The sequence below is a fragment of the Hylobates moloch genome, unplaced genomic scaffold, assembly GCF_009828535.3.
Source record: "Hylobates moloch isolate HMO894 unplaced genomic scaffold, HMol_V3 SCAFFOLD_649, whole genome shotgun sequence".
NCBI classification, from domain to species: Eukaryota; Metazoa; Chordata; class Mammalia; order Primates; family Hylobatidae; genus Hylobates; species Hylobates moloch.
In genome coordinates, this window is record NW_026652924.1 from 865 (window position 1) to 15,680 (window position 14,816).

Consider the following 14,816-nt stretch of genomic DNA (forward strand, 5'->3'; position numbering starts at 1 on the left):
AATACAAAAATTAGCCGGGCGTGGTGGCAGGCGCCTGTAGTCCCAGCTACTCGGGAGGCTGAGACAGGAGAATCGATTGAACCTAGGAGGTGCAGGCTGCAGTGAGTCAAAACCGCGCCACTGCACTCCAACCTGGGCAACAGGGTGAGACTCCGTCTTGAGAAAACAAAACAAAACCAAACACACAAACAAAAAGACACCGACCAGGCCCCTTCCTGTCCAGAAGCTGTGATACCATACAAACCCCGTCCACCTTACTCAGGAAGGTGCCTGAGATACTCCAGATCCTCTGGCTTGGCCTGGACACAATCAGGGTGTCCATGGAGCCCCAGAGGCTCTCCCTGCTTCCCCAAGCCTGGGCCAGAGAAGCCCTGGGGCCTGACATGCAGCCCCTCCATCCAGCAAGGCTAGGTCCCCAGCCTGGGCAGGAGGGAGATGTGACAGCCAATCTCCTTCCTAGATGTCTGTCCCCTTGGGGGTCTCAGCAGGGGTGTGGTTGCTCTCTGGTAGAGGGAGAGGCTCAGGACAACCTGACCCAGGTCACCTCTCCTCCCCTTCCCATATCCAAGGAAGGTTTGTAAAAGCCCAAAAGGTATAGGCAAGACCAAGGCCAACAGGGTTTGGGGAGAAGAGCTCACGGGACAGGGATGGAGACAGGCCCACAATGAAGGCACAGGGAGGGTCAGCAGAGTTGCACACTGGCCTCTGAAGACCCAGCCCCCAGGCTCCAAGGTGACAAGATCTCAGATAGCATTTCTGTTCCACGGGGTAGTGCAAGCTGCTTGAGGAAAACACCTGCAGCATGGGGTTGGGGGGAGGGGGGGTGCAGGGCACAGCCAGTGACCTTGAAGGATTCAGTGCACGGGATGTAAAGATCAAGGTTCCCCCAACACACACCACACACGCTACCCCACACACGCTGCCCACGAAAGGCCTCAGAACACTCGCTCCTGCCCCACATCCACACTGCTCAAGTCCAAATCAAGTCCTTCCTGTGGCACAAGAGCCTGTTGCCGCCTCCACCCCAGCCCCCAGGGACCACTGCCGAGTCCCAGGTGCTGCAGGGCAGATGGGGACCCAGGGACAGAGACTAGAGCGGACACCCCTCCTGGCACCAATGGCTTTCACCCAACTGGATCAGAAACATACTTGGCAACCAGAGATTAAATTATTCACATTGCAGTAAACTTCTTTTTAAGGTCTCTGAGAGTTACAATAGGAACATCATGTGCAAAACTGACGGCTGTCCAAGGGCCCAGCCGACAGACTGGCTCTCCCTGCCAGCTCGGCCAGGCCCTCCCCGAGCGGGGACACGCTGCAGGGCTTGGCTGAGCCCTGGTGGACAAGGCAAAGAGCCTTCCACCCCGCAATGGGGCTCGTGTCCCTCGGCAGCTCCCTGCTCCTTCACAGTAGAGGACCTGGGCCGCCCGGGACCATCTGCGCCTGGAGCCTCTCCCTGGCCACCACCAAGGGCTGACACGCAGGTGTGGGCAGCTCCTTCTGGGAAGGCCTACGACAACTGTGCGGAAGGTGTGGGTGCCCCCGCCATCCACTGTCCATCATGCTGAGTCCTGGTCCATGCTGCAGCCCAGTGCCTCAATGTCGCTGCTGATGTCCGAGATCATGCGGTCCCACTCATCCCCCTCTGAGGGCGCCGACCGGTCATCAGAGCTGCCCGTGGCCCTGTTCCCGTTGGTGGTGGAACTGGATGTGGTGCTCAGGGCCCGCCGGTGCCTGCCAAAGCTGTCAGTGATGATGCCGCGGCCATCCTTCACGCCAATGGTCTCCAGGAAGTTCTCGAAGTGCTGGCTGTCCTTCTCAGGGATGAAGGGCCTCAGACCTGCAGACACACAACACTCAGAATGGCATCTCCAGTTCGGCTCAGCCCACTCAGCTCTTCTCTCAGGGCTCAAAGCCCCCTGACAGGGCCACAGCTGCCCCTGGTGCATGGCCTTGGGGACCCTGATGCCATGCTCACTGCATCTAGCATCCTGGTTGAAATCATGCTTCCTGGGGCCAGACAGTTTGGCTAAAATCTCAACTCTGACAGACACTGCTGCTGGCCCTGACAGCTTACTGCCTCTGCCACATGCACACTCCCTGGCCTCAAGGCACCAGCACAGGCCAAGAACCTGTGGCCTCCTCTCATTCTCTATTAATCCTCACAAAGTCCCCATTTTACAGTGGGGAAAGCTGAGGCCCAGAGCAGTCCTCAAAGCCGCCTGCTGGCACCCGGCAACAAGGGTGCAATCCTCAGAGGCAGGCCTCATGCCAAAGTCCACTGTTTCCCTGCCATGACCTGGGTGACCGCCCCAACTCAGAGGGCTGCCCTCTTATTCAGGAAGCCTAGTGTGTCTCTCAGAATCTCTACTCCCCGCTGTGGAGGGGCAGACAGAGTCCCATGCCAGGAGGCGACGCAGGGCCCAGCACAGAAGGGGCAGGCACTGCTTAGACAGAACCTGTTGTACAGACAGGCTGCCCCAGCCTCCAGCCCTTCACGCTCCTAAGAGCGGGGAGCCCTGGGCAGGCAACCCACGTTTGCCACTGCCAGGTCGGTATGACAGTAACAAACCCACCTTCCTTGGTTTGCAGGGAAAACAGGCCCAGGACCCAGAAGCCTTCAACTGGCTACTAGTAACACGTTACTGCCAACTTGCTGTGTTCTAAGTGTTGGCAGAGGGAAACCACAGCTAAGTCACTGCCCCTGAGAGGTGTGGGGCCAATATCCAACTCTGCTGCTCAGACCACACAGCCCTCTAGCCGCACTGACCTAATGTGCCGAGCATTTTGGGGGTCTTGGCAAACGCTGGTCCTTCCGCCTTCAACTCCTACACATTCACCAAAACCCATGCCTCTCTGGCTCCTCCAGCACTCTTCTCCTAAATCTCAGTGTTGTGTTCACTCCCAGCCCTGCTCCAGGGGCATCTCTGCTGCTTCCTGGCAGGGCCCACCCAGCTCAGCTTGAGTTCCCAGGAGAATGAAGGCCTGTTGGTGGGCTCCCAACAGTACCTGGGAAAAGCCTTTCTGACTAATCACGGCAGATACCCCGATCTCTGGACTGTGCTCTCATGACCATCTCTGGTTCAAATCTCCCATCCCTGATGGAGCCCCTGCTGCACCCACTGAGGGGTCCATGAGCACATTCCCAGGAGGGATCAGCCTCCCCAAGCCAGGTTTGGACAAGCCACCCTCTTTTCAGGGCCCACTCACCAAGCAGCAGGAACTTGCGGCTGTCCCCGTAGAGCTGCCGCAGGTTGATGCAGAACTCGTGGATAGAGGCCCCATTGCGGTACTCGTGCAGCAGCGCTGCAAACTGCTGGATCTCCTGCGACGACAGCTTGGTGCGCAGCTGCAAGAGAGCAGAGCCAGGTGCAGGGCTGGGCACAGTGGGCAAGAGTCGGCAGTCGGGCCCACCCTGCCACAGCCACTAACCCCAGCCGGAGCACCAGCTGTCTCTGGCTTCACCTCTGCACAGGCTGGGGCATCAGAATGCCCACGATGTGTCCCCATCCTACCAGGCCTGGCACGGGGCCACCCAGAGGAGACCAAGGCACCTGGGCAGCTCCACTCTCCTGAGCTGAAACACAGAGTGCACTTGAGGGACAGGAGCCAGCAGGGCAGGGTGGAAGTTGGCAACCTGGCCCGGGGCCAATGCCTGTGCCCTTAGGCTACACACAGACACACAGGCAGATCAGGAAGACTTGAGTTTTTAATGACAGAACTATATAAGATGGGGAGGATAAAAATGTCTGGCCATGTGGCCTTGGAGGGGCCACCGTTCCCTCCCCTCCCCCAGGACCCAAAGCACAGGCCCACAGTCCAGCCCTGATGGCCACAGCACTCCCAACTCAGCCCCACTGACTCATGCTCTCCTAGACTATCCCCGGGAAAAGGCAGTGATGTGAGCAAAATTGACCAAGAGTGCTCTAGGTGACCTCACTCACTGCAGCCTGCCCTGCACTGCTCCTCCTCCTCCTCCTCCTCCCCTTTCCCCCATCCTCCCTGGGGCACTCTCCCTCATGCAGCCCAGCGTCCCTGCGGTGGAGGCCTACCGTCAGCATGTAGTCCTGCAGCAGCTCAGTGGCACTGGCGCTCAGCTCACTCTCACTGATGGTCTTGCCGTGGGGTGACGCACCACCCACATCCACAGATTCAGGGAAGCAGCTGCGAAAGAATGTGGTACGTGAGCAGGTGGCTTTCCCGACCCTCCATCCCACACGTTTCAGGAAACTTAATCCATGCCGTGTGTGTGGGTCCCTGTCCTTGAACAGAGGAATGTAAGTGATGATGATGAGAGGAGAGCTGGCCAGGCGTGCCGGGTGGTCAGCTTGGTCTGGTCCTGGGGCTCCCCAGGGGTGTGGCTCTGAGTTGGGCTCCGAGTGAAGGGAGGGAGTACATAGGTCAAGGCAGTGGGCAGCATTGCTGGGAGGGGGAAGGAGCCGGGGTTGGGGAGGTGGCAGGAATGGACAGCGAGAGAGGGTGAACTACTATAGAGCCCCAGGCGGTGGCAGAGATGGGCTGGAAGGCCAGCGCCTTGGCAGGCTTGGGCAGGGGAACAGCTCCATCCAACATGCCTATTACAAGCTCACTCTTAGGAGGCCATGGGAAGGTAGGCAGGGAGAAACCAAAGGGACAGCAAGGGCTCTAGAAGTCTACGAGGAGAGGGCGGCAAGCCAGGCCTCAGCCATTCACTAAGCTGGGGACAGTGGGTCTGGGGATGGCTTAGCAAGGGTGAGCTGAGATGGGGGAGCTGACTGGCTGCAGCCTGGACAACACTGGGCAATGCATTTGGTGCATGTCCCACCGCAGGGCTTGGTGGCATGTGCACTCACAAAGTGCTGGCTTCCACCTCGTAGGTCTCCTTAATGTCCACTTTTGTAGAAGAGTCATCTGTAAGGAAGATGCAGAAAACTAAGATGACTTTCAGGGACACAGTGGGGAGGCATTTTGAGTCCAGCCCACTGCTTATCTACAGGAGACAGCGGCAGCCCTGGCCTTCAGGGACCCTGCTGTCCTTCATCAAGCTGCCCGCACTCTGGAATGTGCTGTGTGCCTCAGGGCAGGGCTTCCCAGACTTGAGCCCACATACACCCCTCCTGGGGATCCTGGCAAATGCAAATCCTGCTGCAGGCTGGGCTGAAGTCCACATTCACCCATGGCCAGAGCCAACAAAAGCTGTCTTTGAGGTATCACTCATGTGCCAGGCAGGGTTGCTGGGGCTTTGTCTCCTTTAACCCAGGCACATATCACCCCTGTCTTCACTTGTAGACGAGGAAGTAAGTCAGAGAGGTTACGCAACTTGGCCCAGGTCACACAGCCGAAACCACAGTCAGAGCCGGGCAGTCTGACTCCCCACCTGAACCCAGCGAAGCCACAGGATTCCCAAGACCCTCAGACCAGCAAAGGGTCTGGCACTGAGCAGCTACATTCAACAAATGACATTAGGTCCGTGTGACACAGACTGTAATTTGCTATTTCAAACCTGAGGAAGGCACACTTCACACCAGCACAGGCAGTGAGTGAAAGCTTTGTGAGCGAGGCAGGTGAGTGTTGCGGAAAGGGTAAGATTTTAAATGGAAGCAGAGGGAGAGGCTGGGAGATAAAAGGGACATTTCTGGCACTAGGAACAAGGTAAGTATGGAGGGCAGAATAATGACCCCCCCAAAGATGTCCACATCCTAATCCCTGGAATTGGTGAATATGTTACCAATTTCAAAGGGGAGTAAAGGATGCTAATCAGCTGACCTTGAAATAGGGAGATGACCCTGGAGAATTTGGGTGGGCTCAATGTGATTTCAAGAGTCCCGAAATGCAGAGGAAGCTGAGAGTCAAAGGAAGATGTGACTGTGGAAGAGGTCACGTGGCTGGCTGTGAAGACAGAGGAAGGGCCATGAGCCAAGGCATGTAGCCACCTTTAGGAGCTGGAAAGACAAGGAAATGGCTTCTTCTCTGGAGCCTCCAGAAGGAACCAGCCCTGTGGACACCTCAACTTTAGCCCAGTGGGACCCACACTGGACTGTTAACGTATAGAATTATAAGAGAATATATTTCTGCTGTTTATGCTGCTGTGTTTTGGCATAGCTGTAGTAGAGAGAACACAGCAAGCAAAACTCCAAGGCAGAAATAAGCAGAGAATGCATGCATGTGCGTATGGGTGTGAGTAACATGTGCACATCTGTGTGTGGATCCCACGGGGAGGTCTTGGGAAAGGCTGGCAGGGGAAGAAGCCCACTTCAGAAGCCCCCAGTAGTGGTGTTACATGATGTGTTTACTTTATGAAAATTCATTCAACTGTATATGTATTGACTTGTGTACTTCTCAGTAAAAAAAATTATTAAAGAAAAAAAGGCCCTTTGGGAATTTTAAAGTAAGAGGGCCAAACCAATCACACTAAAACTGAATGTTTAATTACAGCTCGATAAATCATCTGCTACTCATACGGTACATTCCTCTGGATAAGCTGCTGACTTCTAAGCCTCCACTTCCCCATCTCTAAAATGGAGATGAAGATTGCACCTATTTCACTGGGCCACCAAGGACTAAATGAGATGGAGAGGATGCCTGAGAGCTCAGCAGCTGTCCTCTCTGCAGCTGCTGGGCCAACACAGGGCGTGCGGTGCCCACAAAGGGCTCTGGCACCAGCAGCAAGAAAGGGAAGGACGAGGCACTGAGGAGCAACCTTACACCAGCACAGGCTTCCCTAGGGTTCTCCACCATTTACTCTCTTCACTGAGATGTGCGAGTTACTGGGGAAAGGGCAGAGGGCTGGGACTTATCTCCATAAAAAGAAGAAATTGTATTCAACAAGCCACAGTTTCCAACAGCCTTTTTTTTTTTTTTTTTTTTTTTTTTTTGTATTTTTAGTAGAGATGGGGTTTCTCCATGTTGGTCAGGCTGGTCTCGAACTCCCGACCTCAGGTGATCCGCCCGCCTCAGCCTCCCAAAGTGCTGGGATTACAGGCGTGAGCCACCACACCCAGCCTCCAACAGCTTTTTATGCACCTCATTTACATAACCCATTAATCCTCAATAAGTAATAGATCTGAAAAACAGATGATGTTTTTGAAGACTTAACTCAAGTGAGCTTGCTGATGAAGTGTTTTCAATGGACTAACAGACTCCTGAAAATGCTGTGTGGGCCATGCAGGAGGAGGCAGCTCTGGGGTACCTTCCATTCTTCCCCGTCTGCCACTGCTCCACCACTGCCAGCTGGCCTCCCAGGGCAGCCTGAGCAGCTTCCCATGGGTCTGGCCATGGTCCTGGAAGAAGTTTCACATTAAGAGCAGCCATGGTCTGGGCATACTGAAAAGGAGGCTTCCCAGACCCACTCTCAGCCTCCCCAATTCCATCACAGGCCCCAATGCTAGGAGCCTTCTCCAGGCTCTTTGTTCTGAGTTAACTGAAGTGACTTTAGCCACAAGTGGTTCCAAAAAAGTGTTCACAGACCCCAAATTTATTCCAGGAAGCCATCGTGCTGACCTGGTGCAACTCGCTCAAGGACAGGTGACATTTCTGCCTTCATGAAACCCTATGGGCTAATGTGAACAGCAAAGTTTGGAAACAAAAGGCCACCATGTCACGGCAGTAACTGCGCTATTCCAGGAGTAACTCATGGGGAGCTGGGGGCCACTGCAGTAGCCCCTCCTGTCCCTGCTCCCACCCGCTGCCCACTCTCACTCAACATACCGCTGTGCAGGGACAGGTGGTGGGTGGGGGTAGAGGCCCCATCAAATATCGCTCTGTCCAGAAAGTCGATGGTGGACTCCGTGTAAACAACCTGGAAGACCTGGCCTAGCAGACAGCAAAGCTCCTCCGCAGCAACCTGCAGTGGGGGACAGCAGCTGCTCGGTCAGTCTGGCTGGAGACTGCGCCTTCCCAGGCGGCTTCCAGGATACCTGGGGCAGCCCAGATGCTCAATAAACATGAATGAAGAGTGGATGCCAGAACGTGTCCCTCTGCCTTTCACCCAAACGGGTGTCAAAAGAGAGACCCAGCCAACTGTCCCAGGACTCTATCTAGGACTGCCACATGGCCCAGAGGTGGTATTCCAAGTGTGAGGGGACTGTGCAGGGCACAAGTGTTAGCTGCCAGCCCAACGTCCTCTTTCCATTAGCCTGACCTATCAACACCCTCACAACCCTATCCCAGCCCAGGAAAGAGGTGAGAGGAGATACCATCAGTATCACAGCCCACCCGGAGGCATTTCTAACAGCTATAAAACAGTTTTATAACAGTGTGCTGTCTAAAGCAGAGGCTCTCAACTGGGGCAATTTTTGTACCCCTCCCAGGGGACACGTAGCAATATCTGGAGACATTTTCAGCTGTCACAAGGGGAGAAGCTGGGATGCTGCTCAACACCCTACAATGCACAGGGCAGCCTCCCACAATGGAAAATTATCTGGCTAAAAATGACAGTAGCACCAACACTGAGAAATGCTCATTAGAGGTTATTTAAGGTGGGTGGTCACTAGTATCCATTTTACAGATACGGAAATTAAACAGAAAGGTGTTAAGTGACTGCCATGGCCCCACAGCTACTGGGTGGCTGAGGAAGCCCCAAACCCCAGCCTACAAGGGCCCAGCCCTTGGCTCTTTGAGGTCATGAGGAATCTGCAAGCACAGTCCTGAACACCAGGCAGGTCTAGGATGCAGCCCCCAGGCAGTTGACCGCCGCTGCCCGCCCATCAGCGTGGGCGCACCTTGAAGAATGATAAGCAAAAAGCTCAGTGGCCAGGTGGTCTCAGAGAAGTTGCTGGGGGTTGGAGATAGGAGAGTCAGAAAGCATAGGGGTGGAGACTGGTGGGGAGCCTGGGCCTGGGGCAGGACCTGGGATGCAGCCATGGGTAGAGGAGCTGTGGGCAGGGCCAGGATGGGGGCAATGCCTGGGGCAGGGTTGAGCAGAGAGAGGTGGGGCTGGGTGGGGACTAGGGTGAGGCGGGGACAAGCAACGGCAGAGGAAGTAGCTGGGGCCAGGGCAGTGCCCAGCACTGTGCTGGGTGTGGCCAGGGTGGGGCCACGGGTGGGGCTGGCCATCAGCAGCGTTTGGGAGGAGCCAGTTCTGAGTAAGTGGGGCGAGAAAGTCTCACCTTGCTCTCTGCAGCCAGGATGACCAGGCAGCATGCCTCCACGGGCCCAACTGCACTCTCCGACAGGGAGCCTGCACTGAGGCCTCTGGAACTTTCCGCACACAGACTCTGGCTGGGGGAGATCCCTGGGTCCTGGGCTGAGAAGTCAACACCGTCTCAGTTTAGTGCAGTGGAAGGGCAGGCATGGGGGCACTTGAGGCAACAGCTGAGGCTGCTATGGCAACAGGCTGAGAGGATCTTTACCTGGCTCAGGCACCCACAGAACGACCCAGGCCTGCACCAGACACACCTCGCTTCTCTAAACAAGGGTGGGAACACGCGACCCCTGAGCTCCAAGGGCACCAGAGCTGCATGTCATCCTGCAGTTTCACACGCTTCAAGTTCATGTACAATAGACCACATATACAACCTTGAGAACAGTCACCTCCAGGAGGTTTCCATGTGTTCTGAGGGAGTTCCCTTCTTACAGATGGGTAAACTGAGGCATGGGGAGGTGAAAGGCCGGGCCTGAGGGTGTGTGAGCTGCACAATCTAGATGGTCAGACCCCAGTGCCCTTGTTTCTAACATCCTACCCATCGCCTCCCTAGACAAATGAGGTTCTCCTGAAATACATGGAGCAACTCAGTGGTTTTCCTGATGGCAGAAGGGAGGCCAATCCCCAGGAAGCAGGGCTCTCACCAGCAGTTCGGACCACCCTGGGAGGACTTCAGGACTGAAAACAAAATCTAGAAGTGCCACTAGTGCCAGGGTGTCGGAGGGCAGGCCAGCCTCAGGAGGGAGAGGAAGGCCGTCCCAGGCCAGACGCAAAGTGGGCACATGCACAGAGACAAGGGCTCCATAAGGAACTGTACCTCAAACCCCACAGTGAGACTCCTGGGACTGCTCTGTCCCTATGGCAGCCACTGGCCACAGGACTACTGAGTATGCAAAATGTGATGAGTCCACATTGAAAAGTGTGCGTGCAAACTATACACAGGGTTTCAGAGGTAGGCAAAGAAAGAATGCTATGTAGCTCAACGATTTTTATATTGATCATATACTGAGGTGATAATGTTTTGGGTACGGAGGGGTAAATAAAATATATTATTGAAAATAATTGGCCAGGCGCAGTGGCTCATGGCTGTAATCCCAGCACTTTGGGAGGCCAAGGCAGGTGGGTCACCTGAGGTCAGGAGTTCAAGACCAGCCTGGCCAACATGGTGAAACCCCGTCTCTACTAAAAATACAAAAAAATTAGCTGGGCATGGTGGCTCATGCTTGTAATCCCAGCTACTCAGGAGGTGGAGGTTGCAGTGAACCAAGACCACACCATTGCACTCCAGCCTGGGCAACAAGAACCAAACTCGTCTCCAAAAAAAAAAAGGCAGGCACGGTGGCTCATGCCTGTAATCCCAGCACTTTGGGAGGCCAAGGCGGGCGGATCACAAGGTCAGGAGATCAAGACCATCCTGGCTAACACAGTGAAATACTATCGCTACTAAAAATACAAAAATTTAGCCAGGCGTGGTGGCGGGAGACTGTAGTCCAAGCTACTCAGGAGGCTGAGCTTGCAGTGAGCTGAGATCACACCACTACACTCCAGCCTGGGCGACAGAGCGAGACTCTGTCTCGAAAAAAAAAAAAAATTTTACTTTTTTTCTTTTTTGATATGAGTTTGGTAAGAAATCTCTACCTTTTAAACATTTTTTAAATGTTGCCTCCCTGGTGTGTGCCTGTGGCAGTTCTCAAGGAAGCAGAGCGGGCAGCCTAAGGATGCGGGCAGCCAGTTGTGTGCCTCTCCTGTATCATCCAGGAAGTGCTACCATGGGTGCACGGGTGACCCTGCCTCATCTGGCACCAACTCAAGTCACCACCCTCCAAGCAGTTCCTGCTACATGGACCCTATTGCAGCTAGACCTGGCCCCCAAATTCCCCACTCCTGTGCTATACCAAATACCAGGGTACTTTTGGTCCAAAGAGGCACAGAGACTTGCTTGCACATAGCAGGCAGCAAGTAAATGTTAGCTATTCACCTGCTAGTCTCTTATGTTGAGAACTCTGGATTCCTAATCCTAAACCCAGCATGGCGGCCCAGTGCAGTGGCTCATGCCCATAGTCCCAACACTTTGGGAGGCGAAGGCAGGAGGATTGCTTGAGGCCAGGAGTTCAAGACCAGCGTGGGCAACATAGAGAGACCTCATCCTTACAAAAAATTTTAAAATATTTTAAAAATTAAAAAATAAACACAGCATGCCTCATGTAACACAGGGGACACACAACTGCTCCAGTGTATCCGCAAAAACAAGGAAGATGGCCCCCAGGACACAGGGATTCACTCTCTTCCTTTAAACCAAAAGTTCTCTCAAAGACCAGAGGTCCTGTTTTTCATCTATTTTTGGAAAGTTTCTCCTATAGCGCTCATTCTCTCTCCATTAAAAAAAATCTGTTATCCATTTCCTTTAGCAATGTTTTCTAATAAGTAAAGCTGAGAAACTGTCATGCAGCAGAAGAAATAAAGGGGGGAGCCTATCTCCCCTCCCTACCAGCTTGAAACACCTCCAAGAAGCCAGTCAGAAACCAGTCTCCTCACTCCTTGTCCCTAAGGATGTCCCAGGCCTAAGGCCTCCCACAGGGTCCAAAGGTAGAAAAACAAGAGGGTCACCATGGTGTCGGACAGTATGGCTGGAAGTAGCCACCAAGCCAGCCTTCTAAGCCAGATAGGGTGAGTAATGTACATGTGTGTAGGTGTGGTGTGTGCCTGTGTTGGGGAGGGTGTACACAAGTCTAAGCTATTGCTACACAGAGAACAAAATAGAGCAACAGCCACCTTCATAAACCCCGCCAGTGTTCCCTGTGTAGTTTGTGACCACAGCAACCCCAAGCATCTAGACTCACAGGCTTTCTGTGGACTGCTCTCAAGAGCGCACTCAAGCTGGCAGCTTCATGGCTCAAGGGGTCAATAATGAACACACTCGCCAGATTCTCAATGAACTACTGACCTTAAGTGGAACAACAACTTCCCCTCTCTGCTACCTAAAACACAGTGTGTGGTCTAGGCAGACCCACTGTGACCCCTTCACACCCTGCCACTGGCCCTCTGGAAATGAAAGGCTTTGGGATCAACCCAGTCACCAGCAGAGATCCAAGGGGCCCAGGATACTGTCCCCACTGCAACGCCAGCCTCGAAACTCAGGGGCAAAATGCAGGGAGGGTGAACCATGGTCTCTCCCCTCATCCTCAGTGGCCTGAAGGCCTGGGCTGGAAGCTGCTGGAAATTAATGGGCAGTTTGGGCTAGGGTCCAGTGAGGCAGCACTGTACTCACCACAGCCAAAAAATAACATTCTGCCCAATTCTATCCCATTGTGAAAGCAGCAGACAGCAAGGACACACAAAGAGTAACCTCCATGACCAAGAGCTCCTGGGAGGTCTGGGTCTCATCTTTGCTGTCCCAGGTTTGAGGACACTGTGCAGAGCTCAAAATGTCAGTCAAGCTGAGGTGAGGTTCCTACCCACTGCACTCTCTCTAGGCTCCACCACACATGGGCAGAGGGGCAACTCCACTGTACCCAGAGGGAGTCAATAGGAGCCCCGCCGGGCAGAGGAACAGGATACCAGTCCTAAATACTGTATCCCAGTATTACTGAGTCCCCAAAGGCTCTTAGTGTGACAGTGACCCCCAGTGTCTGGTAACTGATCTCAAGCCCTCTTCTGGCTGATCTCAGAGACAGGAAAGACAATTATTGGTCATGACAAACAGCAGCACCCAACACGAAGCTGCAAAAACTGTCTCCAGAACTTCATAAAATTCACACATGTACTCCTTAGGACAAGGACCCTCCTGACCCCTGACCTCCTGTACCTGTCTTCAGGACCACCAGGTGCGCAGCGTCATCCCGAACATAGGAGACAGCGGCGATGTCATGGATGGGCACCCTGAGGATGATATCCTCCCCGTCCCTCCAGGCCAGCTTGACGTTGTACGCAGACAGGCTGAGCACAGCATCGTGCTCCTGAGTCAAGTGTCCCGGAAGCTGGTGGGCTCTCTGGAAGGAACCACAGGGCGTCAGAAATGCAAACTCAGCTGTCAACCGGCATGGGGTGCTTCTCCTGAGAATATTGTGCTGGCCGATGTCACACATGTGACAAATGCTGAGTGAATAAGGTCAGTGTTATTCCCCTCAGAACAGTGCTTATTCCAGGGACACCAATGTATTCAAACCATTTGGGAGATTCTTCTGACACTGCCTTCAGATTCAGACTTACAGCACGTGGTTTGAAATATCTTGAAAATGTAAATTTTGGAAACAGCCCAAAATCACATGGAGCAAGACTTGAGAATCAAGTTAATATCCATACTAAGGAATAGTCTTTATGGCCAAGAGCCAAGTGTACCCATAATGTGATGGGACTGGCTCATTCCTCACAGCCACGAGGCCAAGAGTACAGGGACCAAGGGCTGGTGGGGGCTGAGGGCTAGTGCACAGGGTTAAGAGGATAGGGTTACCTTTGCATTGTCTATGAAATGCAGGATTTCAGTCCTACTGGAGGGATTCAGGTATCCTGGTATGGACGTTAACTGACCTAAATACTGAAAGAAAGTGAAGAAAAAAATGCCATGAGAAATGGGAGCTGAGCCAACACCACCATCACTACTGCCGAGAGCACAAACCAAGTGCTTCATACTCAGGCCACCAGGCCCATGGGTCTCCATTCCGGCTCACGTGGAGGCCCAACTCTAGGAAGAGAGTCCTGGGTTCTTTTTTTTTTTTTTTTTTTTTTTTGAGACGGAGTCTCGCTCTCTCACCCAGGCTGGAGTGCAGTGGCGCGATCTCGGCTCACTGCAAGCTCCGCCTCCCGGGTTCACGCCATTCTCCTGCCTCAGCCTCTCCGAGTAGCTGGGACTACAGGCGCCCGCCACCACGCCCGGCCAATTTTTTGTATTTTTAGTAGAGATGGGGTTTCACCGTGGTCTTGATCTCCTGACCTCGTGATCCACCCGCCTCGGCCTCCCAAAGTGCTGGGATTACAAGCGTGAGCCACCGCGCCCGGCCCCTGGGTTCTTACAGAAATCTCTACTGGCTGAGGACAGTGCTGCCCCATCTCCTACTATTCTACAGTGAAGGTCATCATCAAAAGTCCTGCAATGGGCATCCCAAACCACTAGTACCAAAACTACTAGTTTTGGTAGAATCTGTATTCTAAAACAGGGATGGTCAGTGTTTTCTAGTCACTGCTGGGAAAACTGAAAACAATGGCACCATGCACAACTTCACTAAAAAATAAACTTCCTCAATTGCAAAGGTCAACACAGCTGAGAAATGAGCATAAATAGAGAAATGAAGTGCTATGGTTTCAATGTGTCCCCCAAAAAGCATGTGCTGGAAACTTAGTCCCCACATGCAACAGTGTTAAGGGTGGGGACATTAAGAGGTGATTAGGCCAGGTGCGGTGGCTTACGCCTGTAATCCCAGCACTTTGGGAGGCCAAGGCGGGCAGATCACCTGAGGTTGGGAGTTCGAGACCAGCCTCACCAACATGGAGAAGCCCCGTCACTACTGAAAATACAAAATTAGATGGACGTGGTGGCGCATGCCTGTAATCGCAGCTACTCGGGAGGCTGAGGCAGGAGAATTGCTTGAACCAGGGAGGCAGAGGTTGTGGTGAGCCAAGATTGCACCATTATACTCCAGCCTGGGCAACAAGAGCAAAACTCCATCAAAAAAAAAAAAAAGAAAGAAAGAAAGAAAGA

The 14,816-nt window shown here is 53.6% G+C and overlaps 1 protein-coding gene across 1 annotated transcript; it reads right to left on the reverse strand.

Annotated features, from left to right (window-relative positions):
• Window positions 1–545: 545 nt before the first annotated feature.
• On the reverse strand, window positions 546–13,778 carry LOC116464424 (cerebral cavernous malformations 2 protein-like). The gene is made up of 9 exons (XM_032147679.2): window positions 13,572–13,778; window positions 12,927–13,110; window positions 9,087–9,223; window positions 7,687–7,822; window positions 5,746–5,868; window positions 4,833–4,890; window positions 4,053–4,164; window positions 3,211–3,349; window positions 546–1,840 (listed from the first exon to the last, which is right to left on the reverse strand). The coding sequence occupies exons 1-9, from the start codon at window positions 13,776–13,778 to the stop codon at window positions 1,560–1,562; spliced, it is 1,377 nt and encodes a 458-aa protein (XP_032003570.1). The 3' UTR covers window positions 546–1,559.
• Between the last annotated feature and the right edge of the window lie 1,038 nt (window positions 13,779–14,816).